Source organism: Lutra lutra, chromosome 2, assembly GCF_902655055.1.
Source record: "Lutra lutra chromosome 2, mLutLut1.2, whole genome shotgun sequence".
In the NCBI taxonomy this organism is placed as follows: domain Eukaryota; kingdom Metazoa; phylum Chordata; class Mammalia; order Carnivora; family Mustelidae; genus Lutra; species Lutra lutra.
This window is the reverse complement of record NC_062279.1, coordinates 113,094,886-113,121,229: the sequence shown is the minus strand read 5'-3', so window position 1 is coordinate 113,121,229 and position 26,344 is coordinate 113,094,886. Positions and strand designations below refer to the sequence as shown.

General features: G+C 36.0%; 1 protein-coding gene across 19 annotated transcripts in view; it reads left to right on the top strand.

Moving 5' to 3' along the window:
• CAMK2D (calcium/calmodulin dependent protein kinase II delta) overlaps positions 1–26,344 on the top strand; it is a 335,351-nt gene that overhangs the window by 226,181 nt on the left and 82,826 nt on the right. For 15 of the 19 annotated variants that reach the window (XM_047718289.1, XM_047718280.1, XM_047718286.1 and 12 more), the window contains exons 5-6: positions 17,043–17,108; positions 20,225–20,297. In XM_047718289.1, the coding sequence (XP_047574245.1) occupies positions 17,043–17,108; positions 20,225–20,297 (139 nt within the window). Of the gene's footprint in view, positions 1–17,042; positions 17,109–20,224; positions 20,298–21,240; positions 21,314–26,344 lie in introns of those variants that run through there. The other 4 variants (XM_047718291.1, XM_047718290.1, XM_047718293.1 and 1 more) reach the window with 3 other exon arrangements.

The following is a 26,344-nucleotide window of genomic DNA, read 5'->3' as shown; positions in this document are numbered from 1 at the left end:
AGGGTAGCTCTATTTTTAACTTCTGAGGATTCCCCGTACTGTTTTCCAGAGTGGCTTCACCAGTTTGCATTCCTACTAACAGTGTAAGAGTGTAGGTGTGATGTTTTACTTAAGAAGGTGAGAATTCATTTATGTGTGAAAATCTTATTTTCCTTTTTTTTAATCTTCCTATTTTATATTAATCTATTCCAATTTGGTTGCCAGGCAGTAAAGTAGTTTCAATATAAAGAATATAGGAAACATTTTATAAATGGAAAGTAGATATTTAATAGACCCAAGTGGGAGTTTAGTTATCTGCAAGGGGAGTCTCTGTATCATAGATTCACTAAAGAATTTTTAAATTCTAGGATGGCTTCCTTTTATACTACCACAATCTCTAATATTCTTCATTAAATTCTTTTCCTCCCTCTTTACCCAAGGACTGTTTAATGTGAAAATTTATTTAAGCAAACTACAAATCTTGATATTGATTATATTTGGGGGATATATGATACTATGCTGAATTTGCTTATTGTGATCTGTATGTAGTGAAGAGTTGAGTACAGTTATACTCCAGACTTGAATAATGAGATTAAATAGACAAGCTCTGAGTGGTCATCTAAAATAGAATTCTTCTACCACCCCTCTTCCATTGTTTTCAAGAAGTACCTCCTAAAGAATAACCTTTCCTTCTCTTTCCCCAACATTAAAGATATACAGAATAGCACCATCCATCAGTCTATCCATCAAGCAACCCTTTTAAGAGTTGAAAATACAAGACATTGAAACATCCTAGGGTTTCCTTTTTAGGGTCTCACAATGGTTTAGAATGTCCAATACCTTCTTTCCTCTGGGGCTGGAGGCAGGGAGAGGGGAAGAATACACAAGAAAAACCAGAGTGAGGTTTCTATAAGAGATAAAGTGAAGAAATCTGTCAGTGAAAGAAAACCCACACATTATACTTTAGACACCCAGATCCAGGGTATCCGAGGATGCTTTACATTTTGACATCATGCTAAATCTTATTTGTATTATACTAACTTAACATTTACATTTCTGGCCAGGATGAATTGCTCTCAATAATGATCCCTATGAATATTATGTGTAAGAATAATTTTTTAATTTCCAAATCCACATTCTAGAGATCATATTATCTTATCACCGAATAGTGCTAAAACTACTACTAACTGTGAATTAGGAGTTTGTAGCTCTGTAGGAATGAATGAAATTAAGCTTTATATTCCTGATAACCTAATTGTCTATGGAAAAATATTTCCATTAAACCAAGTGACGAAACCAAGCTTCAGTACATTAAGCACTTAAGAGAGTGACTTTCACATAATAAGCAGCAAATAAATACTTTTTGATTCAGTAAACAGTTATTAAATTCAAGTACATTATATCTTCCTGAGCTGTTGTGATTTTTAAAAAATGGAGGTAATCTAAGATTTTTGTAGATAGCAATTAAGTATAAATTTGTTATTCCTTCTTTTGCTTGTTAGCCTGAATAAGAAACATGGGTACATACGTGAGGAAATTTGATAATTTAGATTATTTGATAAGGTATCTCACATCCCTTTTGGAAGGTGGCATAAGTAACACATAAATACATGAATAAATGAATAATTTTTAAATTGATAATAATTTGAGTGATCTCAATCTAAGTGTGTCTTTCTATTCTAGATAGGCAGTATGCTTAGAAAGTGAGTATAAGATTTAAAATAAGTACTTAACACAGTAATTTGCATGTAGCATGCTGATGTAAGGTTCTTAGCTATTTCTTAATGGAACGCTGGCAGAATGAGGCAAAGAAGGGTTTATTATCTTTTATTTAAAATAAAATATAGCATCCTTTCCTTAGAAAAATATTCTGTAATTCAGAAATATGGCTCTTCATTAAGAGGTACAAACTTCCAGTTATAAAATAAATAAATCATGTGGATATAATGTACAGCACAGGGAATATAATTAATAATATTGTAATAACTTTGTATGGTGACAGATGGTAACGAGACTTATTGTGGGGATCATTTTGTAATGTATGAAAATAGTGAGTCACCATGATGTACACCTGAAACTAATAGGATATTGTATGTTAATTGTAATACTTCAATTAAAAAAATGGCTCTTTAGACCAGCCAATTAATTTGAATTACTGCAGCTTTACTGTGATGCTATTTTTTTATTTTGAAATTCATTGAACATTTTATAGCCAATAAAAAGTAAGATTAAATTACACAGTAAATGGCGCTACATTTTTTTATACCTACTAAGTAAGTGGGTATGTTTGCAAGTGTATGCATACACTTGTGCAGTAAACTATTCATTACTATTCTAGTGACCCAACTAAAGGTGCAAACACAACAAGAAATCTGTTATTCAATAACAAGTGTACTACATTGGCAGTAGGATACTCAAGCTGAAGGTTGGAGAAGAACCGGTGAGCATAAATGCTGAACCTAGAAACAAGTACTAAATTACTTGTTTATTGTCTACTAAATCAAAAGTCTGGGAATAAAGCCAGGAATAATTCTTAGTATTTTTTAATGAAATTACTGTCCCAGGCATCCCTTCAAGAAGCATTGTTTCTATAACCCTGTATAAAAATTAATCCAGCATTATCTTTCTGAAAAACCACTAGTGTTTGGTTGTTTTGTTTTGTTTTTTTTTTGTTTTTTTTTTTTTAATCCTCATTGGATGATTCTTTATTCAGATATTTGGGGAAATGTTGTGATACCAGAAATTAACTTACCAGTGTGAAAGCATAATCACATAATCCCATACCAAAAAGAATCTTGGTAGAAAGTGAAACATTGATAACATTTGGGAGAATGTAGCTTCTGGAATTTCCAATAGTGGTAAGGTATACCATGAGTACCTGTTGTGAAGAATGGAAGGAAACAATACTGGAACCAAATAAGAAGAGACTAAGATTCCCACTTCTATCCTTTTGTTCCCTTTCTCTCTCCTTTCTCCATTTAGGCCCCAAGGCTGCTTGGGCATTCCTGTCCCACTTTTCTTTCTGGTTAACTTCCTCATTTATGTGTGTTCCTCTTCAACACCTCATCTGTGAAGTTTCTCTGACCCCCAGAAGGAATTTATAATTCATTCCTCTCTTTTCTTTTATTATTTGCGAATTTTTAAATTTCCTCCTCTCTTCTTGGCAAGTCTTTGTAGATTGTAATTTCCTGAATCCAGATAACAGTGGTCTGGAAGCCTCTGTGAAGCCTAGAAAATGGGACAGGTGGCAGGAATTCATCGTAAACTGCAGTAAGTGACAAGATGTGAAAGGACTCCTGGCCTTATTGGCATTGGGCATCAGTTGATAAAATGCTCCACTGTGCATGTTACTTACTGCTTATTCATTAGTGAGCTCTTACAGAGTCTACGTATGTTGTTGCATTTGTGCTAATTTTTCTTCCTTCTATCTCACCAAAAAGATGAGTGTTGGGTGAAACTCTTCCTCTGTGAATGAGAAGATGCCCCGTTCATTAGGATTTGCCATGTCTTAAGAATCCTTTCTTTATATTCATACCTATGCTTTTGTTAAAGTGTATTTCACAGAAACTTAATTTTGATTTAGGTTTCTGCTTTTTCGATAAGACCATATAATAGATTTTATATCCTTATATTCATGTGTTTGTGTGTATTCTTATCTATATCCTTATATTTGTTAGTATGGACAAACCTCATATATACTAGAGTCACAGCTCAATGTTTGTGGAATTAGTGTATAAATGACACTGATGTATAAGTGACAAGCTTAATTCTCCATGATGTTATTTGTGTTACCAGAATGAAAACCATGAGAACAAATGTGTCTCTAACTGGAGAACTTAGTAGGGGAACTTCTGTTTTCCCCCTGGTTATCAAAACAAAAACCATTTAATAGCTCGCAGCCACAGGTAGCTTGAGCCCTTCCTTTGTAAACAGCTAGACACTCACTGTGATCAACAATAACGGTATGTCCTCTGCAGCAGAGACTCTGTTGCTCTCCTGAGTATTTAAGACTGATAAATGCTAGTGTCTCCTCTTGTCTGTCATCTTAGAAAACTCTAATGTTCCAGAACCTGGAAAACCTGATGTCTTGGGGGATGTATTGTCAAATTACTAGGTTGACTCATCTGTCACCTCTATTCCAGGATTCTTTCTAGAGTACTGTTTGTCAGAAATATGTTAAAGTCTCAGCTTTGGGTATAAATTCACTCATCATTTGTACAGACTTTGCTGCTTTTATAACATGATTAAACATTTTGTGGCTAAATATGGGCTCATTCCTCTGATGACTAAAGCCAACTTTTAGATGAATTACTGAGACACAAAAAGTGTTTCAGCCAAATTAACTTGTGAAATTTTAACTGCAGTGGTTTTTTTTTTGTTTTGTTTTTTGTTTTTTTTTTTTTTTGTTTTTCAATCAGAGGCAGTTGTCTTGACACTAACAATGAAAACTTATATTCACAGGAAGATTCAGCATAGCCTCAGCAGGACTCCAAGGCTGTTCAGCAATCAGTAAAAATATTAATGATGTGTTGTTTATAAGGTGATGATGATCACTTAGTAACATTCATCAGAGGGCTAATGGCAGATTTTTTTAAAAGTGATTATAATTTTTCTCTGAGGATCACATAGGCATGATAAAATACGAGCAAAAATTGTGGTAATACAAGAGATTTTTAAGGTGGCAATGATTTTAATATCAGATAAATTAAAAATAATCATGTCCATATTGCTTGAAACTTAAGTCTAGTGAATGATAAGAGATAGCACAGGTGTCAAAATTTTAGTTTAGCTTTTATGTAGCAGTACTTCAGATAGATTTACTGAATTCCAGTTGTGTAGTTCATAAGTTATTTCTCTGCAGTACTCAAATTATTTCTAATTGGGTAAAATGTTTTACCCTTTTTAAAGATTTTATTTATTTGACAGACAGAGATCACAAGCAGGCAGAGAGGCAGGCAGAGAGAGAGGGAGAAGCAGGCTCCCTGCTGGGCTCGATCTCAAGACCCTGGGATCATGACCTGAGCCGAAGGCAGAGGCTTTAACTCACTGAGCCACCCACGCACCCCTGTTCTACTCTTTTTAAAACATATCTTGTAAATATTCTCTTGTATTTCTTTAGAATACCTGTAATATATGTAAATCTTTAAATGGGCATTGCTTTTACTTCTGTTTGAGGGTTTATATTTTTTTTATATACATTAAAGCATAGGGTATCAGGTATCTTAAGATGTTTGATGTATGTTAGAAATTTTCCCTTCATTTCTTAAGTAAGTAGCTATGTTGTTTTACAAGTCAGATCTTATAAATAGATGATATACAAGTAAAATAAATGCCATATATATATATATATAAAATGATAGCACTGGGTATAAACATGTAAAAACATCTTTTAAAAATGTGACTAATGGGGCACTCAGATGGCTCAGTCATTAAGTATCTGCCTTGAGCTCAGGTCATGATCCCAGCTTCCTGGGATAGAGCATTCACGGGGCTCCCTGCTCAGCGGGAAGCCTGCTTCTCCCTCTCCCACTCCCCCTGCTTGTGTTCCCTCTCTCTCTGTCTCTCTCTTTGTCAAATAAATAAATAAAAATCTTTAAAAAATAAAAATTTGACTAAGATGCAAGTAGTTTATATGGATAATGTAGAAAATTAAGTGGTTATTATAAGAACGGAATTTTTATGTATTGGTTTATTTACCTTGCAAATCCCCTGAGTATATTAAGTAGTATTTCTCCTTTGGTCTCACATTTTCAACTGAAGATTATTTTTGCCCAACTTTGGGTCCAGGCTATAACTCTCTTTCAACTAGATCCCTTACTTCTAAAAGAGTCTTGCGTATTTGGATATGAGCCCAGCTTCGACTATAGGGACTGGAAATGTAAAGAATAGACCTGATGCTTGGCAGGTGGGCCTCATGTCTCAACAGACCATTCATCATTGTCTACCTGAATGGATTATCAGCTTTTTATTTTATTTTATTTTTTTTATATTCAGTTAGTCACTGTTTGGTACATCATTGGTTTTTGATATAGGGTTCATATCAGCTCTCTCACTTTATCTGTGTGTACACATACATATATATACTCACACACACAGGCACTGTGATATCAGTTGTCATATCTTCTTCAAAAGAGTTGAGTGTATTATTATATTAATTTATCCATCCTCATAATGTGAGTGTATGTGATAAGCAGGATTTTGGTAAGACTGGTGCAAAGCTACGTAATTTCAAGTTATCAACTGCCAAAGAGGTAAGCTGCCCTTTAGTTGACCAGCCTCAAGTTGGAAGAGAGAAGTACCATGATAAGATGTGAGAGAGGTGGGGCGCCTGGGTGGCTCAGTGGGTTAAGCCTCTGCCTTCAGCTCAGGTCATGATCTCAGGGTCCTGGGATCAAGCCCCACATCGGGCTCTCTGCTCAGCAGGGAGTCTGTTTCCCCCTCTCTTTCTCTGCCTGCCTTTCTGACTACTTGTTATCTCTCTCTGTCAAATAAATAAAATCTTAAAAAAAAAAAAAAGACATGAGAGAGGCAAACAATTCTGCTGGTCTCTCAAACATAGCTTGCACAGCACTATTTAATTTTAAAATTTATATTAATTTTAAAACTTCCGGACTTAGTAAAGGACTTAGTAAAGGATTCTATAAATGTGTCATACCTCACAGACACCACAGGAAGATCATTTACTTTCAAATTTGGTATTTCCAGGACGAGAACATCTTGGGTGTCTCAATGAGTGTGTATTTCAAAGAGGTTCTGGGGTTACAATAGTCAAATCTTGGTGAGTAGGGGATAGCATGAACTGAATTACTTTTGGAACTTTGTCAAATATCAACAGAGCCACCGTAAGCCTGTTAGGTATTTTCTGTGCCATTAGAGAAAGCTCCTGGTATGGGCACTTTGCTCAGAGAATGGAATAAGGCTGGATTACAGCCCTCCCTTGCCTCCTTGGTTTGTGCCTTTATGTAAAACACAAATTGCACAACCTTTACAACCTGGTTGGTGTGAATTGCGAGAAATGCTGTCTTTTCTTTTTGCAATTTTTGAATAAGCAAAATACAGCAAAGAAAAATTTTGGCCTGACCTGACCTCATACAGTTAGCTAATATCAAACCAGAATGTTGAGGCCATTTCATTTCTATCTGACCATGCTGCCTAACAATGAAACAAATTACTAATTTTCATAACTGGCTAACATAGGATTGTTTATTAGCTTTCCAGAGTTTGGTATAGATAATTTTCTAAAGCCCTCTGAACCCACAGAGAGAAATAGGAAATAGCAGTATGTAGTCTTCATTAAAATTATACCATTTATTTCTTTATTGTCATCATCTTCATCAGATATTTTGGTTTGATTTATTTTTTATTGTGGTAAAATACACCTAGCATAAAGTTTGTTCTCTTAGCCATTTTTAAGTATAGTTAAGTGTCATTAAGGTACATTTACATTGTTGTGCAACCATCATCACCAACCATCTACAAAATTCTTCATTTTGCAACACTGAAACTCTATACCCATTAAACAATAACTCCACCTTCCTCTCTCCCCTGAGTACCTGGCATCTATCATTCTACTTTCTGTCTCTATAAATTTGACCACTCTAAGTACCACAGTACAGTATTTGTCTTTTTGTGACTGGCTTACTTCACTTAGCATAGTGTCCTCAAAGTTCATCCATATTGTAGCATATGACAGGATTTCCTTCCTTTTTAAGGCTGAACAATATTCTTTATCTATAGGTACAACACTTTGCATATCTCTTTATCTCCTAATGAACATTTGGATTGCTTCCATGTTGTAACTGTTGTGAATAATGCTGTTGTGAACTTGGGGGTACAAATATCTCTTCAACACCCTGCTTTTAGTTCTTTTGAGTATATATCTAAATACAGAATTGGTGGGTTATATGGTAATTCTAGTTTTAATTTCTTCAGGAATTGTTGTACTGTTTTCCACATCAGCTGTACCATTTTATATTCCCATCAACAGTGCACAAAGGTTCCAATCTCTGTATCTTCACCAACACTTGTTTTCTCTTTTTCTTTCTTTTCTTTCTTTCTTTCTGTCAGTCAGCCATCCTAATGGGTATGAGTGGGCATCTCATTGTGGTTTTAATTTGCATCAAACTTTTTTTCTTAATGTATAGCTTTACAATTTATTCCTTTCCCTCAGGATGCATTCATTTTGTTATGCACATCTTTGTAATACATTGCCTGAGTGTTTAATCAAACAATCCTAGATTAAGGCATCTTGTTAAACCGCACACACACACACACACACGCAGATTATATAATAAGCCTAATGGCTGATTTTCTCATTTGAGGTTGGTGATATAAACAGAACAAAAAATAACCCTTTCATTTCTGCTTTTGCTTTATTCTGTGTGCCCTTAACTGTGGTTAGCAGTGTTGTTTTCATTCATGCTTTTTCTTGGTCATTGAATAGGGAAAAACAGTTTAAGAATATGAGTTATGAGAGTGGTTCATATTCTTCATATGCATTCATGAAAGCTAGGTGGAATGAGAAAGGAATTGTAATGTAGAATTGGCATGAGTTTTAGGACTGAGGGAGGGTACAGAGGTATCAAGTGTAAAAGTAAGGTGAGAGAAAATGAAATCCAGAATGATGCTAACGGGATAGATTCAGCAATTAGAGATTAGGCAGAAAAACAGGAGTAAATTAAGTGTTCTTTTGAAGGCTTTTGAACCATGCCATCCTACTCCTCTTTCCCACTCTGCTTAGTGAAATAGGTTGGACAGAGCCCGTGAATATACCATCCTGCTTCTAATATCCCAAATTGTGCCTCCCCCAGTAAGTTGCCTCTCTCCTTCTGGCTAGAATCAGTTTTGAATGGAACAGTTCCAATGGCCTGTCTCGGTTTTATCATCTCAATTATGATTCTTTGTCTGACTCCACAAATCTGTTTACATCATGATCAATAAGAAACTCTTTGGACCTTCTATTAAAGCAAACTTGCAGCCTTTTTAAATTTCCATAATCCAATTTGGAATTCATTCAGAAAATCATTTCTGAACAACTTCAGATAGTCCACTACTTCAGAGGTGTCATCAAATATTTGGTGTTCAGCTAGAAAATAACTTACATAAGAAACTGATCTTAGGGGTGTCTAGGTGGCCAGTTGGTGAAGTGCCTGCCTTTGGCTCAGGTCATGATCCTGGGGTACTGGGATTGAGCCACTTGTTGGGTTCCCTGCTCAATGGAGAGTCTGCTTCTCTCTCTCCCCCTGCTCCTGTGCTCGCTCTCTTTCTCTGTCTTGTGCTCATGCTCTCTCTCTCTCAAATAAATCTTTTTTAAAAAGAAAAGAAATTGATCTTAGCTAAATAAGATACTAACAATGGTATTAAGAATGAAACCAGGGTTGTGCTTTGAATCCCTCCATCCCCAATTTGCATCAGCTCCCCCCTATACCTACCATTGTAGCTTTTTTTTAAAAAAAGATTTTATTTATTTGAGAGAGAGGGAACTTAAGTGGAGAGGAAGAGCAGAGGGAAAGGGAGAAACAGACTCCCCACTGAGCCGGGGGCCTGATGTGAGGCTCAATCCCAGAACCCTGGGATCACGACCAGAGCCAAAGGCAGATGCTTAACCACTGAGCCACCCAGGCATCCTACCACTGTAGCTTTAATGGGACTGCAAGATACATCTGAGTCTGCTCATGTCATGGTTATACCACTTGATTCATCTTGAAACACTGATCATTGACCATGTACTTTGAAAGTATCCAAACATATGAGAGAGGCATAATGTCAAATGAAGTTGGACATACAGATGTTCTCTGTATTTATAGTGACAAGAGGCATAGGGTCAGTTCTTTAAAAACTGAAATATAGCTAGCTGTCTTCCAAAAATTGTAAAAACACCATGCTTTTATTCCCTTCTCAATCTCTAGTCCAAACATATGCTTATAATGAATTCAAATAATTCTGCGTTTGTGATCTGACATGATTAGTTCATAGACAAACTCTGTCTTGTGGGAAAGATACTACAAGATCCAGAACTGAGATAAAGGATTTCTGGGGGAAAACTGCTTGAGAAATCCTTACCGTCTTATCAAAATATAATGGTAAGTGATATGATACCAGGAATTAACCAACATTATGGCCTTGACATATGATATTCTCACACATATACCTCTCTTTGAGATATAAAACTCTGGAATCATTCACTTGAAAGCATTTTAATGAGCTTGTCAAAGGCACTATGACTCCACTCTAGTTATTTTATAGTGAACACAGAGGACATTCTTCCCTCCCAGAACTACCATGCTAGTAGAGGGACAAACATTAAACAAATGAGTACATAAGCAAACACATAATTATAATGGTGACAGGTGTTATGAAGAGTAACATAGGGTTCTGGGGGGTAAGATAATGTAGATGAGTGGAGGTCTAAAGATATAAAATTAAAACTAAATTTTAAGGATAAGAGGGATTTACTCACCAAGTAATAGTGGCAGACAGGTTGGGAATGTCGGGGAAGAAAGATAAGCATGTGAGGAGGCCTAGGGATGGGAAGGAGTTTAATGTGCTTGAATAACTGGAGGAAGGCCATTTGTGATTGGAGCAGGAAGTGTCAAGGAAGGAGAAGGAGTGTCAAGGAGGGTCAGAAGGCAGGCAGAGTACAAATTAGGGAGATACTTGAAGCCCATGTCCAGTAGCAAAGGACAGCTATTTAAAGGGCTTCCTATAGGCATCAGACAAAATATGAAACATATTTAAAGCTTTTATCTGGAGAACTGATGGCAGAGGGGAAGTTCGGCCAATCAAGAAGCTTTTGGAGAGGTACAGGTGACAGACAGTGACTCTTCGGGCTTGTAACATTGTAGTGAAGATAGAAAGAAGTCTTAATTCAAGATCTATTTCGGAGATAGAATCAGCAGGATTTAGTTAGAGATTGGTAGATAAATAATACAAACGATAGGAAAGTTTCACCCTCAGATTCTAGCTTACAGGTTAAACCATGGAACTGTGGACAGATACTTATGGTTTCATTCACCCATTTAATTATGTAATCATTTATTCACTCAGCAGATTTATTAAGGTCCTTCTGTATGTCAAGGACCTGTAAGGATACTGAAGTGTTCCATTGTAGATATCTGCCTAAAGTCCTTTGCAGCAGTGGTTAGCTTGATTGACCATAGATGTTAAAACATGGTGCTGAGAAGACCTAAGTTCTTAATTATATTTCTGTAGATTTTATTCCCTTAGCTCGGAGGTTCTCATCAAGGATGTCTCAGAAGGCCCGAGGGGGGTGACTGTAAATGGTGTAAATAGACACACTCATTGCCACACTGACAAGATAACACCATTGGCACCTAGTGTGGGGCCTGGTGCTAACAGTCTCGTCATGCAAGGGACCATCCCACATGGCCAAAAAAGGTGGTAACACTCCTGCTGATGAACACTGGTCAGCTTTACTTTGACCAGTGACAGTCTCCAGCCCTGGCCAGGAGTTTGACTTTAAAAAAGAGATATAGAAGCACCTGGGTGGCTCAGTTAGGTAAGTGTCTGCCCTCAGCTCGGGTCGTGATCCTCTCCTCTGCCTGCTGCTCCCTCTGCTTGTGCTCTCATTCTCTCTCTCTCTCTGTCAAAAAAATAAGTAAATCTTAAAAAAAAGATATAAATGGAATGCCTTTACATCAGTATTCTTTCCAGTCTTTCTGCGTGCTCCTTTGAGCTCTCTAGAGACCCTTGACTTGCTCCTCTGCTCTCCAGATTGTGTCCTATTAGGGCAGCACAGATGAAAACAAACCCCTTTTCCTTCTTGTGCTATGTGTTCTTGGGAAAAGCCTTTAATTTTCGTTACTTGCATTTTCTTTTCTTTTTTTTTTTTTTAAGATTTTTTTATTTATTCATTTGACAGATAGAGATCACAAGTAGGTAGAGAGACAGGCAGAGAGGGAGGAGGAAGCAGGCTCCCCGCTGAGCAGAGAGCCCGATGCGGGGCTCGATCCCAGGACCCTGGGATCATGACCTGAGCCGAAGGCAGAGGCTTTAACCCACTGACCACCCAGGCGCCCCTACTTGCATTTTCTTAATTGAAAAACGGAAATAGCACTAGTATCTACTTCATGGGCATGTATTGTAACCTATACAGACTTAGAACAACACATGGCCTTCGCACATAGTAAGCACCCAATGGGTATTTGCTGTTATCGTTCAACCACATAGAAGGCAGTGTGCTGGGCATCATGAAGGTAAGAGATGAACACATCACCGTTGTAGCTTCTGTCTTGGAGGAGATTACTAGAAGACATGCCTATCACCCAAATGCAAGGCAGCATATATGTTTTTTGACAAAAATCTGACTGTAGTGATTCTTTGTTAACATGACTCCAGCTAATGTTGGAAGCCCTAACATTCTGGAGATTCTGCTCAGAGCCTTGGATTAAAGGTCTGGTGGGTTCAACTCACTGAGTTTATTCTTCAGCTTTATACTTAGTGTTTGGGAGGAATTGCTTCTTTTTCCAGGGGATATTCCTGGCCTTGCTTTGGTAAGGTTACCTCCTATTGTGAGTTAGCTGGGCCTTCCCCTTGGTTCCTGTTTTCCAACTTGGCTGCATCCTGAGATTCCTGGGTTTCCCCCCACCACCTTGGGCAGTTCTAATCACTATAATATTGCTGGTTCTTGGGTTAATGTGGTACCATTTGATCTTCCAAGCCCAGTTTTGCACTATACTGTCTGCTTAGACTCATAGCCAAGGCTGTAATCCTACTGAAGTTTTATAAATGTTTCATTCAGGGATGCCTGGGTGGCTCAGTTGGTTAAGCGGCTGCATTCGGCTCAGGTCATGATCCGAGCGTCCTGGGATCAAGTCCCACATCGGGCTCCTTGCTCAGCGGGGAGCCTGCTTCTCCCTCTGCCTCTGCCTGCCACTCTGTCTGCCTGTGCTCATGCTCTCTCTCTCTAACAAATAAATAAATAAAATCTTTAAAAAAAAATAAATGTTTCATTCAGTATGAAATTACTTTCAGCCATTTCTGATACAAATCATATTTAGACTAGGAAGAAAGGAACAATTCATTCTGCTGGAAAACACAAAATGAACCAACATCCCTATAAATAATAACAGCAACAAAAATATTTATCTTTTTGATATGTGAAATCTCATCTTTTCATGATTCTAGGATTATCTTATTTTTTTCCCCTGGAAGCCCTAATATTCTAGAGATTCATAAATGATAATTAATGCTTCAGATATATAATTGATATGCCTCATATCATAGCAGTATTCCAACATTCATTTACTCACTAAGTCTCTACTTCGTTAACAGTTTATTCATGAGACTGATTTAATTTGACTTTGTATGAAATTTTACATAGCACACTAAAAATTTTTTAAAAATCTGTAATAACTACTGCTTAATTTTGTGCTCCATTAAGCAATAATATTAGTATAGAAGTGTGTTGAAAGTTAGAAAATGTAATAGTTTATCTTCACAGCAGCATGTTCTATTAGAACTCCATTTTTTCCTTCCCAGACATTTATTATACATGTAACAGAAATGATAAAATGGCTTCATTTGCACAAGGATATTTTTAAGTAATGGGAAGAATGAATGTTAGAAAATGAGAAACAGTGCTATCAGAGATGCTTAACATAAAACTCTGTACACCTTAAATTTCTTTAACAGCTAGGATAGTTCATTGAAAATTACCAGAATGGTAGGCCACGAGAGTTTTTAATATTCGTCTTTAAATACAAACACCTAGAAATAAAACCTTTTGCTATAGAGAGCCAAATTAAGGTTTATTTTTCCTTTTTAAGTGCACATAAAGTCCAGACTTAGAGTAAATGGACGGCATGATCTTCTGACTTGGTTAATTCATCTAATCATTACTTCAGTACTGCTTAATTGAGCAAATATTATGGGTTAGATGCTGTGGTAGCAATAAGTGGTAGCAGTAAGTTGTGATTCTAGTGATTTAAGACATGACAGAATATACAGTATACTTAGGGAGCTACTATAAGCAGCAATTTCATTAATGGCAAGAAGGTGTTTTGGGGTGCCTGGGTGGCTCAGCGGGTTAAAGCCTCTGCCTCCGGCTCAGGTCATGATCCCAGGGTCCTGGGCTCGAGCCCCGCATCGGGCTCTCTGCTCAGCAGGGAGCCTGCTTCCTCCTCTCTCTCTCTCTCTCTCTCTGCCTGCCTCTCTGCCTACTTGTGATCTCTGCCTGTCAAATAAATAAATAAAATCTTAAAAAAAAAAAGAAGGTGTTTTGTTTTGTTTTGTTTTAGCAATGAGCTTTTTATTCAGTATCTGTTAAACACTTTACAAACCACACTTGTGTATAATAGAGACTCTCTAGGTACCTATGATCAAAAACAAAGATAAATATGGATATATATCATATTCAACTTAGTCACATTCAAAGAAAGAAATCCCACAAACTATTATTATAGGGATGATAATGGATTTGTTGGAAGTATCTTCTATCTAATACTTAATTATTTTGTATTATAATTTATCTTGGGTACATTATGTGATTGTATTATTATTGTTACTCTAACTGGAGATAAAAACTAAGCTATTAAACGGGAGTACATGTACCTGTAACCATGGCTTTCAGAACAAACCCATATGTAGTTTTAAATAATTTTAGAGGCACATTTTAAATGTAAAGAATGAAAATAATGACTTAAGTCTTTTTTTTTTTTTAAGATCTTATTTATTTATTTGACAGAGAGATCACAAGTAGGCGGAGAGGCCGGCAGAGAAAGGAGGAAGCAGGCTCCCCGCTGAGTAGAGAGACTGATGCTGGGCTCAATCCCAGGACCCTGGGATCATGACCCGAGCCGAAGGCAGAGGCTTAACCCACTGAGCCACCCAGGTGCCCCTAAATGTAAAGAATGAAAATAATCACTCAAGTCTTATAGGTTTTATAAATATCCAGAATACCATGAAGAAGAGTCAAAGTTGCATAAACTTTCAGACACATTAAGTTTTTAGTATTGCCTCTTTTCCTTTAGGAAAGGAAAACAGAAGAAAATAATAACTGGTCATCTCTGGAACATTATTATTTGATGATTTAGAACTTACTAAAGCAAATGAAAAGTTTTTTGAAAAGCTATCTTAAGAGTAATTTTGTGTGCCATTCCATAATGAACATTCACCAAGCTTTATACCTTCACCCAGTACTTTTTCATTTCTTATTTTTAAAGATTTTATTTATTTACAAATAAATATGTTTGACAGAGAAAGAGACACAGCAAGAGAGGGAACACAAGCAGGGAGAGTGGGAGAGGGGGAGGCAGGCTTTCCGCTGAGCAGGGAGCCCAGGGCGGGGCTTAATCCAGAACCCTAGGACCCTAGGACCATGACCTAAGCCAAAGGCAGATGCTTAACAACTGAGTCACCCAGGCGCCCCCGTCCAGTACTTTTTCAAATGACCAATGCCTTCTAAACTTCTGAGAAGACTGACAGTGTAATTGGAATGGTTACACTGTGTGTGGATTGAGAGCAGGGGCTGTGAAATGGATGTTCCACCTGTGCCGCTGAAGTCTTGGGCAAGTCACTCTTTATATGTCCATGTTCTTGTCAGTAAACTGAGTTAGTGGTAAAACTCAGACAATAATTGCAAGGATTTTTGCGTTAATATAGTAGTACGCTGTGTAGCACATAGTAAGCAAATGTTAGCTATCACAAGGTTAAGCTCCAAAGCTGAGATTTCCTTTTAAAATCAAGCCATATCATAAAAGAGGAAAAAAATGGCTGATAAATGCATGAGAAAATGGTTCACTTCACTAAAAATCAAGAAATATTAACATGCAGTAACTTTTCTAACTTTTTTTTAAACTGGAAAAAACCGGGCACCTTTGCAACATGCAACCATTGTGGAAGGCAGTTTGCCCTGTCCTCGTATACATAAATATCTATCTCTTTATTTCTTATTTTAAATAAAGAAAATGTTCTGACATGAAATGGTGCCCATGACCTAATGTGAAATGAAAATACAATTAGCATGATTTCACTTTTGTGGAAAAATGTGAGAAAAAAATATGTGGTTTTTTGTTTGTTGGTTTGTTTGTTTTTGGTGTGTTTGCAAGGGAGCAGTGTGTTTAAAGATACACAGAAAGTTAAAAGGATATGAATAGTTAAAATTAGTTTATTCTGGAGAGTGGAATTGGTGTTGAGAGATAAGGGCTTGGTACCCGTCCATATTTTTTTAATTTTGCCAAAAAAATTATGTTAAAAACATGTATTGGGGTGAGGAGGACCTTAAGCCAGAGAATTACTGATTGGGGAATTCTAGCCCCAGAACAGCAGAAATGGATCCCAAAGGTAGTTATATCTACTTATGTAGAGAGCCTTGAAATCCCTGGTTTGAATGTACTTTGTAGAGTAACTAAATCCAGTTGCTGAGTTGTGGGAAAGTCTTCACTTAAAGATGGAGAATAGATGTGGCTTCTTAGTTGGCAAGGGATCAGTGCTGCCTTCTAGGGACATTTCCAAAAGCCCTAGGTCTGTGTTCACTGGCAAATGCATGGAGAATAAAGAAAATTGGGGTGCTTAACAAAGAAAGTCTAGGTAGCACTCAGCCCAAAAGTGGTATGTATTTTGAAAGGCCACGTCTAGCCCATAAAGGCATGTTTATTGCATTTTAAAAAATAAGCCCTTCCAGAGAGATAAAACCTACAAACACATACTCTGCAGGCTTAATAGTGATCATCTTCTCTTATTGTTCAGAAAATGTTTCTAAATTGTTTCACACACTTCATCAGATCTTAGTTAATATTTAGAGAATTTAAATGAAGAGTTTCGTAGAGATTATTTTGTGTAAGAGATATCACTGAATATATTTATGTCATACAGAAAATTGTGTCCTCAGGATCTAGCAATAAAAAGACATGTAGAAAAGAGGACATGTTTAGATCAATGTAAATTGTTATGAGAACTGTTAAGTCTTGTAATGTTTTACAACACCTTGTTTTGGTAATTTTCAAAGTAATCTGAAAACAAAAATCTACATGAATATGGTATAATTTCATTGATGCATATTTTTGTTTTCTTTTCTAATGTCAGTATCTTGTTTGTCTTTACAGAGTTACTGGAGGTGAACTGTTTGAAGACATCGTGGCAAGAGAGTATTACAGTGAAGCCGATGCCAGGTAAGTGACTTGCCCCAGGGGCAAGATACAAGACTTAACATTCAAATGACATTTGTTCAGTATATCTCTTTATAAATGCATCATAACCCTTAGAATTTATGAGACTCTTATAATACCATCTTGGACAACTTCTCATGATGAGTCCCTCTTAATTGCTGTTTCTCTCTCTTAAGGATTTCCAGGATAATTGTTTGGGGAAAACAAAACTAGAATCTGGTCTAAAATAGCCTCTACTGTTAGTCTTTTTAAAAATAAATAATAAAATCTGTACTCTACCTGGAAAGATTTCTGCTAAAGAAATTTACTTTTTTAGTGAAGTTAAGAGACCAAAAATTCAGATTTTCTGGTCTCTAGGTCCTGAGCTGCCCATTATGGCAGCCATTAGTAACACATGGCTATTTCAATTTCAGTTAATTACAATTAAATAAAAAATTTAGCTTCTCAGTTGTACTAGCTATGTTTTGAATGCTGAGTGGCCATAAATGACTAGTGGCTACCAATTGGACATAGCAGATATAGAACATTTCCATTATCACAGAAAGCTACACTGAATAGCCCATGTTTAATCAGAGACCATAAAAAGAAACAGACTACAAAAATCCAGTGGTCTCCTTAAAGCATTATTAGCTGTTTAACTCTTTGGAAATTCCAGGATGGCTTTTGGAAACCTCATGTGAAAAATATTTAATCAGATATTTCAGAGGATTCAAAAGGATTTTCTAGCCTCGTTAACTGGCATCATCTTTACAGAGGTTAACAATGGCTATACATTTTCTCTCATTTGAAACTTCCTAGGCTACACAAAGCCAACATTTTTGGAATGAAGTGACATTGATTTACTTGCCTAGACATTAGTTAGACTTTTTCATGTTAGTTTTCCTTGGCATTTCTTTATACATATTCAGTAGTTGGTACTTAATTTGAAAGATCTGGCCTTGAGCTATTGACTCATTATTAACAATGTAAATGAGATGTTGTGAAAATTAGTTATTTACTGTCTGCCCCCATTCCCTAATTCTTTCAGAGCTTCCTAAAGTTTGCTAATCCCACTGTAGCCTGCACTCAGCAGATAGTCAGCTGATAGCAGGTTCCCTCCCCATCCCTTCAAAATAGCATATGCAAAAAAAAAAAAAAAAAATAGCATATGCACACACAGGCTCACTTGCAAATCTCTAATTAATCTTCTTGGTTTTATGCCAGTTTATGACATTCTGTGAAGCTTATCTGTACATGAGTATAGTCTAATTTTTAATGGAATTTTTATTGTCAAAGTCAAATAGAAACTTCTGTTTCATTTATACTATCATGAGTGAATCATCACTTGCTCAGTTCACCCCAGTTCCCATGTTAGGGCCCTGAAAAGGAGCTTCAGAGTAGCCTTGTGAGTAGCTATTTGCCCACTTGCCCTGAGAGAGTAATAATTTTAATCAAGGTAGTTAATAAGTTAGGGTGTTACATTTATTTTGTTTTTTGGAGTTATGTTAAACAGGTTATTGTGTTTGAAAAGTATTGTTTGAAATTAAAATAGAAACTTTTTTCACTGTTGAAGAGCCCTATAGATAATAGGGGAGACCCTATAGGTTGGATCATTTTATATGCATGTTTATATTAGGTTTTCAAATTCACTAGAAGTGAGTATTTTTTAGGATAGGTCTCAGACAAAATGAAGCAGAAGGAACATTCTCTTCCGAAGAACAAATATAAAGAAGAAGTCTTTCCCTACTAGTCCTCAGGAGCTGAAGAATTGAATCCCTTCTCACCAGTAAAAAATGACGAAATTTATTTAATATGAATTATTATGTACTTTATTTTGCATTATTCATTAAGCCTAATGACTTATATCTGTGGTTTGAGAAGAGAAAGTGAAATATTTCTAAAATGTAGTACAAAGTGAAGGAGAAAAAAGTCACAGTATTTAAAAAATAATTACCAACACTCAAATAAGCTCTGTTATCAAAAACCAACCAAGGTTTAGCTAGCTCTTTTGGTGGGATTCTATAAAGAGTTAGGGCTGGATAATCATAACCTTGATCAGTTTTTTACATTCACATTGTAAAAAATCAGATGGTGATTACTTTTTATAATTCAAGAATTTACTTTCAAGTAATATTATTTTGTACGTTAAATAGTTGAAAATGTCCTTATTAAAATGTTTGCTAATGAATGTAGCTCCGTACATAACATGCATTTGAGTTGCACAAATGTAAATTTATACCAAATGTGTCAGTGTGTTCTATATTATTTTATGTCAGCTGACAGCTCATGGGACCTTACAGGTGTCAATGATTTATCCGCTCTAATTTAATTAGCTGTCTGACATCAGTGAGCCTTTAATAAGAATAGTATAAATTGTGCTTTTTGACATAGTAGTAAGGAAAGTTTTCCTTCACTGAGTATATGGAAATATATCTGACAATTACCAGTGTTCCAGGGGATTTAAAAAAAATTTTTTTCCATAAGTGCCTACTCCTTCTCCAGAGTATGCCTTTCCTGAAGAGGGGTTTATTTTATGTCATGGGTTTACTTGAAATTCCCCTCTGTTATTGGAGACTTGCATTAGTTTTCCTCTTACTGTTTTCTTCAAGAAGCACCATTTCTAAGTCAAAATGATAAATGTGTCCCTCCATTTTTTTTAACCCTTGTTTCACCTACCACTTCATCTGTGTGTACCCTCTTGTTTCAACACCTATGTTTAATTGTGACCTCAGATTTTAAACAGTTTAGATGTGTATGAGAAATACCCATAAATTTTATATTGCTGAAGAATTTTCCCAGAACATTATGGGAATATTTATAAGTTTTTCTCCTTGAGTATGAAAATTTTTACTTCTATATACAAGTGATTTAATTTGTACATTTTCAATGGGAAAAAAAACACAGCTCAAATTGTTTTGTCTGAACACGTCACAAACTCTATGTTGGATGTCATTTTTGTTAGAACCAGAATTAGCTTTATTCAGCATTATTAAATTACAGTGTAAAGCTAAAAAAGATGTTGTGAGAAAATATAATTTTTGTTTGTTTGTTTCGTTTTAACTTTCATTTTATTTTGTATTCAATGTGATTATGTACCTTTAAAATGTTCTCCCTTCCATTCTGCCCTTGTATCTTTACAGTCATTGTATACAGCAGATTCTAGAAAGTGTAAATCATTGTCACCTAAATGGCATAGTTCACAGGGACCTGAAGGTCAGTATATGGAGTCCATAAATCTGAATCAAAGGAGGTTTTTTTGTTTTGTTTTGTTTTATCTGGGGAAAGGGCAGAGGGTGGGTATTTAAAATGGTTCCCTTGCCTTTCCCACTTTTTCCCTAAAATGACTACATGATGAAATGATAATGCATGATGCCTCTTTCAGTTTGCTCATCTACAGGCTAAATATACATCATAGCAAAAAGGGAAGGATAATATTAAGAAAACAACCTGTCAAGTTTCCAAGCAGTAAACTACCAGAGGCGGTTTGGGGGCAGGCTTTCCTGAAATGTCCAGCATTTGCCTGGAGATAAACGTGGCCTGTGATGTATGTCCGCCTGTAGATTTAAACACCACTTCTGTTCTGAGACCATGGGTTGCTGTAGCAAAACAACTGGTTACACATTGCTCCATTTGAGTCTGATGAACCCTCAGGCAAGAGATAATAATTGCCAGCTAAATTAAAGCACAAGAAGTTAATGATTTATCAAAAATTCATTACTTATCCTAATTTAACCTTAATAGTGCCTTGACCACTAACGTGACAGCTTTGGAATGATACTAGAAAAATGGGAGGGAATGGGGAAACAGTTTTTTATGTGGGGTGGAGGTGGACCACAACAGCTATAAAAATTTTATTTGCATTCCAGTTCTTTTCCTATAAGAATTTATAACTAGGAAATGAGCTACTGAATTAAATATTTTTAAGATGGCTTTTTTCTAGATCAAGTGGATCCACATTTTCGTGCACATCTGGCAAGATCCTGATTGCTCTGAGGTAGTAGTCACTCTACTTGAGCAATATGTTACAATACTGAAGGTGGTAAAACACAACCCCAGTTGTCTGCTGGTTTTGCACTTTAACCCGGTCTCTCTGAGGGTGTACAGACAGTGAGTGTAAGCTTGGAACTAACACACGCCCCCTGGTGTTTGCATGCAGTCATTGCATTCAGCAGATCCTGGAGGCTGTGCTACACTGCCATCAGATGGGCGTAGTCCATCGGGACCTGAAGGTGAGTAATGCTGTTGGAGAAGATAAACCACCACACAATTCCTAATGACTGTTCAGCTGCAATTATGCCTATAAAGGCAAAAATATGAGCAAGAAAGTTGTGTGGACTCATTCCAACACATTACGAAAACACTTTCCCTCACCACAGCCTTATTTCATCTCCCTCATCCACACTTGAGATTTACATAAATTCCATTTCATCCAGAGGAATAATGTCCTACCATTATCAATAAATAGGGTGCTGTATTTCCTTCCTCCTAAGAATATAGCATTTAATGTGACTTTGCGTAAGACTGATGATCTCCTCTTCATTCTAAACCTGTTCTGTGGACATTGATCAAACATACTATTTCAGAGTCATACTGTGTATACCTAATATTATGTAAATAGTTATGGAAATTATAAAGAGAATAGAGACAAAGTTATTAATAGGTTTTTGGCATTAAAGAACTTCCATTTGGGGCTCTGAAGTCTCTTTTCCTTAATAGTAGTCCCAGGAATTCTGAGGGCATTGAGACTTCCTGGTTCTTTGTTTATTTACATTCCTAGGTAGCAAGATACCAGTGCCTTTTAAAACAGAAAGGAAGAAAGTAAAACAAATTTTATTATAAAATAATATTTATATAACATATATATGGACTAATATTTTTAAGACTCCACTCAGTTTCTGATACCTTTGAGGATGAGAAATGTTTAGATCATTTAGAAATTAAATAGTTCAGAAGGAGACTACTCTTTCATTCATTTTTCTGTCCCCTTCTCTCAGAGTCTAGTTTCACTCATGGAATTTCAGAGATATAGTGAAGGCCTAAAAATTTAAATGAAACCACTGGGTGGGCAAAGTAGCAAATGTGAGTACTATATAGTTGTCATTCTTTGTTTCAAGCTTCATCCATATTCAGGCGTTAATATACAAAGGTGCCACAAAGGTTGCAATGTCTTCAGCTGTATGTGTTCAGTGGGAAGACCTGGGCTGGTTTCTCATGTGCAGACTTCTCTAATAATGATAAATCTGTAGTTTCCATTCATTTAGTATGCTCTAAAAGAATATATCTCTGAGGATCCATAATAAGTTATTTGAAGATGTGGTTTGTAAGCAAAGCATTGCCTTAGGTTTCTGGAATTTTCCTTTGATTTCAGTTTGAGTCTTAGAGCCTTAAATGTCAAAAGCAAAGATATGGTTAATGGCTTTTTTTTTTTTTTTTTTTTTTTTTGGAGAGCCAAGATAAGACTGTGTACATCTGCTAACACTTTACCAAATGTACTCATCATGATTAAGGGAAAACAATATGTTCCTTTAAAAATTCATGTCTTTGGCAATCACCTCAAGAATTCTTTACAGCCATGTAGAAAGAGAGAGCCCCTTTTTGTTACTTCTCAGAACTCACAGTACTACTTTCCTTTGTAAGTGAATATATATGGGCATGCATATTTATTACATACTCTATTTAATAAAATTGTTATTTGAAACATTTTACTCTATGTTAAATAATTAGAAGTATACTCTAAAAACCAAGGATGAAAAATGTAAATTCTCTTACATGACCTTTAAAATATATCTTGTGGGGTTATGATATTAGACTTCTGTAAGTGTTCAAACTCAGCTGAGCTCTTCAAAGACTGGAACTTTAATCAGAGATAGCAGTGGGCTAGGATGTGGACTGAGAAGAAGGTCTATTTTCTGATATATGAGCTAAATCGACTAATTAAAAACTGAGGCAGGTGACTTTTAGGGAGGCTAACTACCAAAAGAAATAACCTGCTGAATCACCCATCAGATTTCTTGCAAGGGATAAAAGTGTTTTTGTTCTCCATTCTTATCCTGATTTTAGGAGAGAACAGGGGTGAACTTTTTATAGAGCTAGTTATAATTTTTGTAATTCTTTTGGTTTCTGTCAAATTGCTGACTAGAACAGACTTCAGTTGAGTCTAGTTTTTGGTACATGTTTCAGTAGGCCATTTCATAACACACTAAGAGTATATTAGAGGTATTTTACACACACCCTGAATGTGCTAAATCCTTGCCTTTGTTTTATGTCTTTTATACCCACACATATACTTTATCTGATAAGTATATAGCTTGTGAAAGCATATTTGCCAGTATATTAAAATGAAAATATTAGTAAAATTTCTTATTACCAAGCTTTAAACAAAAATTTGCCCTTATTAATCTTAGGTCATATATTTTATTTCCCTACCCTGACTTATATGTTAATTCATATAGAATACATATGTTTGGTGCACACTTTAATTTGTCCATATCACTGAGAGAACACCACAGGAAATGTTATGTTCTTCATTATTAAAGCTTTATTACTGTACTGTACCTACCTAGAATACTGTTTTACTCCATGGTATCTAATATAGGACTTAATACCTAGTAAATACTTGTGGCATATGCTTTCAATTTTGGAATGAATGAAATTCAATCAAAAGCACATTTATAATATAAAAGGCATCACTGAATAAAATAGATTTTTGTGTATGTTAATTAATATTGAATAAAGAGGGCAAGTATCACTCTTTAATACAGTGATATCATTAAGATCATTATTTGAATAACTGCCACTCTTGGGAGCTTATTAGACGGTGGAATCCACCAGATGGAAAATTCTAAGAACCTAGAGACAAGGCTGAGGCACAGCAGAAAATTGGACGATGTCCCAGAAACAAGCAATAGGAGAAGGCTCCATGTGGTGGGATATTAGCATAAAGGAAGCCCATCAATCACAACCAGGCAGTATCCAGTGGATATATAGACCTTTCATCTAAGGTGAATCCACTGTCAGGTCCAAGCAGTATTAAGGAGTGTAGTGGTGACATAATTATAGTACTATAGTTCAGGAATATAACTCTCGTCTTTGGGAGGATTTGGATCAAGGCGGGACGTTAGTAATAAAAATGATAATAGCTACCATTTATCCAGCAGTTACCATGTACCCTGTACTGTGTTATCATATGAATCTTCACAACAGCTTTATGAGGAAGGCACTTTGATCTTCCCCATGTTGCATAAGGAGAGACTTAACAACCATGAGTGAGAGAACTTATTCATGGTTGCTCAGCTAGTAAATTGTGAATTGTGCCCAAGCATTTGGTTCCAGGGTCTGCATACTTAATTGTTACCATGTCTCAGTTCATTAGTTGGATAAATCAAAAACTTTAGAAAGGCCAAATAATAAGTCAAACAATGATGGAAAGTAATTTTGCCAGCAACATGAAGAATTGGGAAATGGGTCTAAGTTTAGTGAATCAAATGATTAAAGTGATCCTGCTTATGGATCTTCCAAAGCTGTATAAGATCTGTATTATTAGAAATAAGGAATATGTTTAAGTTATGTTTAAGATACAGTGTGGAGTTGGGGGGGTGCGCAACATAATTTGTTAATAGACGTCCAAAGAAAAAAATTCTTATTTAGCAAATTAGAAGGTGGCGTTGGTCACAGCCTTTGGAAAATGAGACACAGAGAAGAATGAAATGCATTTGGCACATTTGATTTAGGCCACAGCAAGACAATCAGTCTGGAGTGCCCAAAAATAGATTGTTTATAAAGAGTAGATTACTGTAACTTAGTCTTGAGTGTTTGTGAGCTGATAATTGAAAATTTAGGTATAAAAAGAGAGGATTAAATGTTCATCAAACATTTCTTAAGCACTTATTGAGGTTACTATCAGAGTTGGTGGGCACAAATTATAGAGCAAAATCAAAACAAACCTTGTGTGGCTAGAACATACAGGCCACGAATTAAAGATCATTTTAAAATATGTATCAGTGCTATTCCTCCCAGAAAAAAGGAGGTAGGTCAAACAAAACTGGTAGTAACAAGTGACAACTCTTGAGGTCACAAGAAATGGAGAGATGTGTTCTGTCATTTAACAGTCTGAAGAATATAGTTTCTGCGAATCAGGGAACAGAAGTAAGTCAAAGGAGACCATTTTATAGCTCTGCTTTATCATATAAGTATATTTCACACAGAATAGTAAGATTTCTTCGGTTCAAGGTACATCAGAGATGGTTACCAAACTTCATGAACAGCATCTGGATAGAAGGCTTCATACATAAAACAATCTTTTAGCAACACATCAACATCTGGGAATTGTCTCAGCAGAGAATGGTGCTTTTTTTCTTAGCCTACCTCCTGAAAAAACAATATTATTTAATGGAAAAATCATCAGATCAGGGGATGGATATGAGAGAGAGGAAGAAGAAAGGAAAGAGAGGGAAAGGGCAGAGAGAGAATAGATTTTAATGAGGATAATAATTTTGGAGATGGGGGAAGGGATTTTAAATCTAAATTAAATATAGAAATAAAATTAAAGACCAGAAAGGAGAGAAATTAATTTTCTGGGGGAATATGACATGTATTCAGTAAATCCTCTTTAGTAGTAGATACATTTTGAATAATTATAAAATTGCAATTGTTCCTCTTTTCTCAGAAGTATACTCAGATAAAAGTTTAAAGAACTTATCATTTGTGTATAAAGTATGTCTAGGTGTTTTAGATACAAACTGTGTAAGTGATAAATTCCATAATTCATTGGTCATTCTTGTGTTTCTTTGTTGAACCTGACAGATGTGTGTCAGGCCATGGAGAAACAGTAGGTAATTGGCACAGTCCCACTGGTCTGCTTCTTTCAGAGAAGTATTTGCTAATAGTGTAGAATTATGTGCTGATAGTATCTGCTAATAATGTAGAAGTAAATAAGAAAACAGGAAAGGAAAACAGATGATTCTTAGGAACTTGCTCATGTATGCTTGATGATGAAAATAGTACTTTGTAACCACAGACTTTCAACACATGGCATCAGCTGAGAACTCCGTGTGCTTAGGTACATAAATTCAAGTATCCATTCCATATAAAAATAAAAGCAAAAGTCACTTGTACCATGTGCACAAAAGAACTTCTGCCATGTGCATGAGTGAGCTTGATATTCAAGCTTTCCAATTCATGCACTTTCACTTAGTTTATCTCCAGGAGTGTTGTTCACACCTTCTGTGGCAAAGGAAAAGTAACTGAAAACACACCAAAGC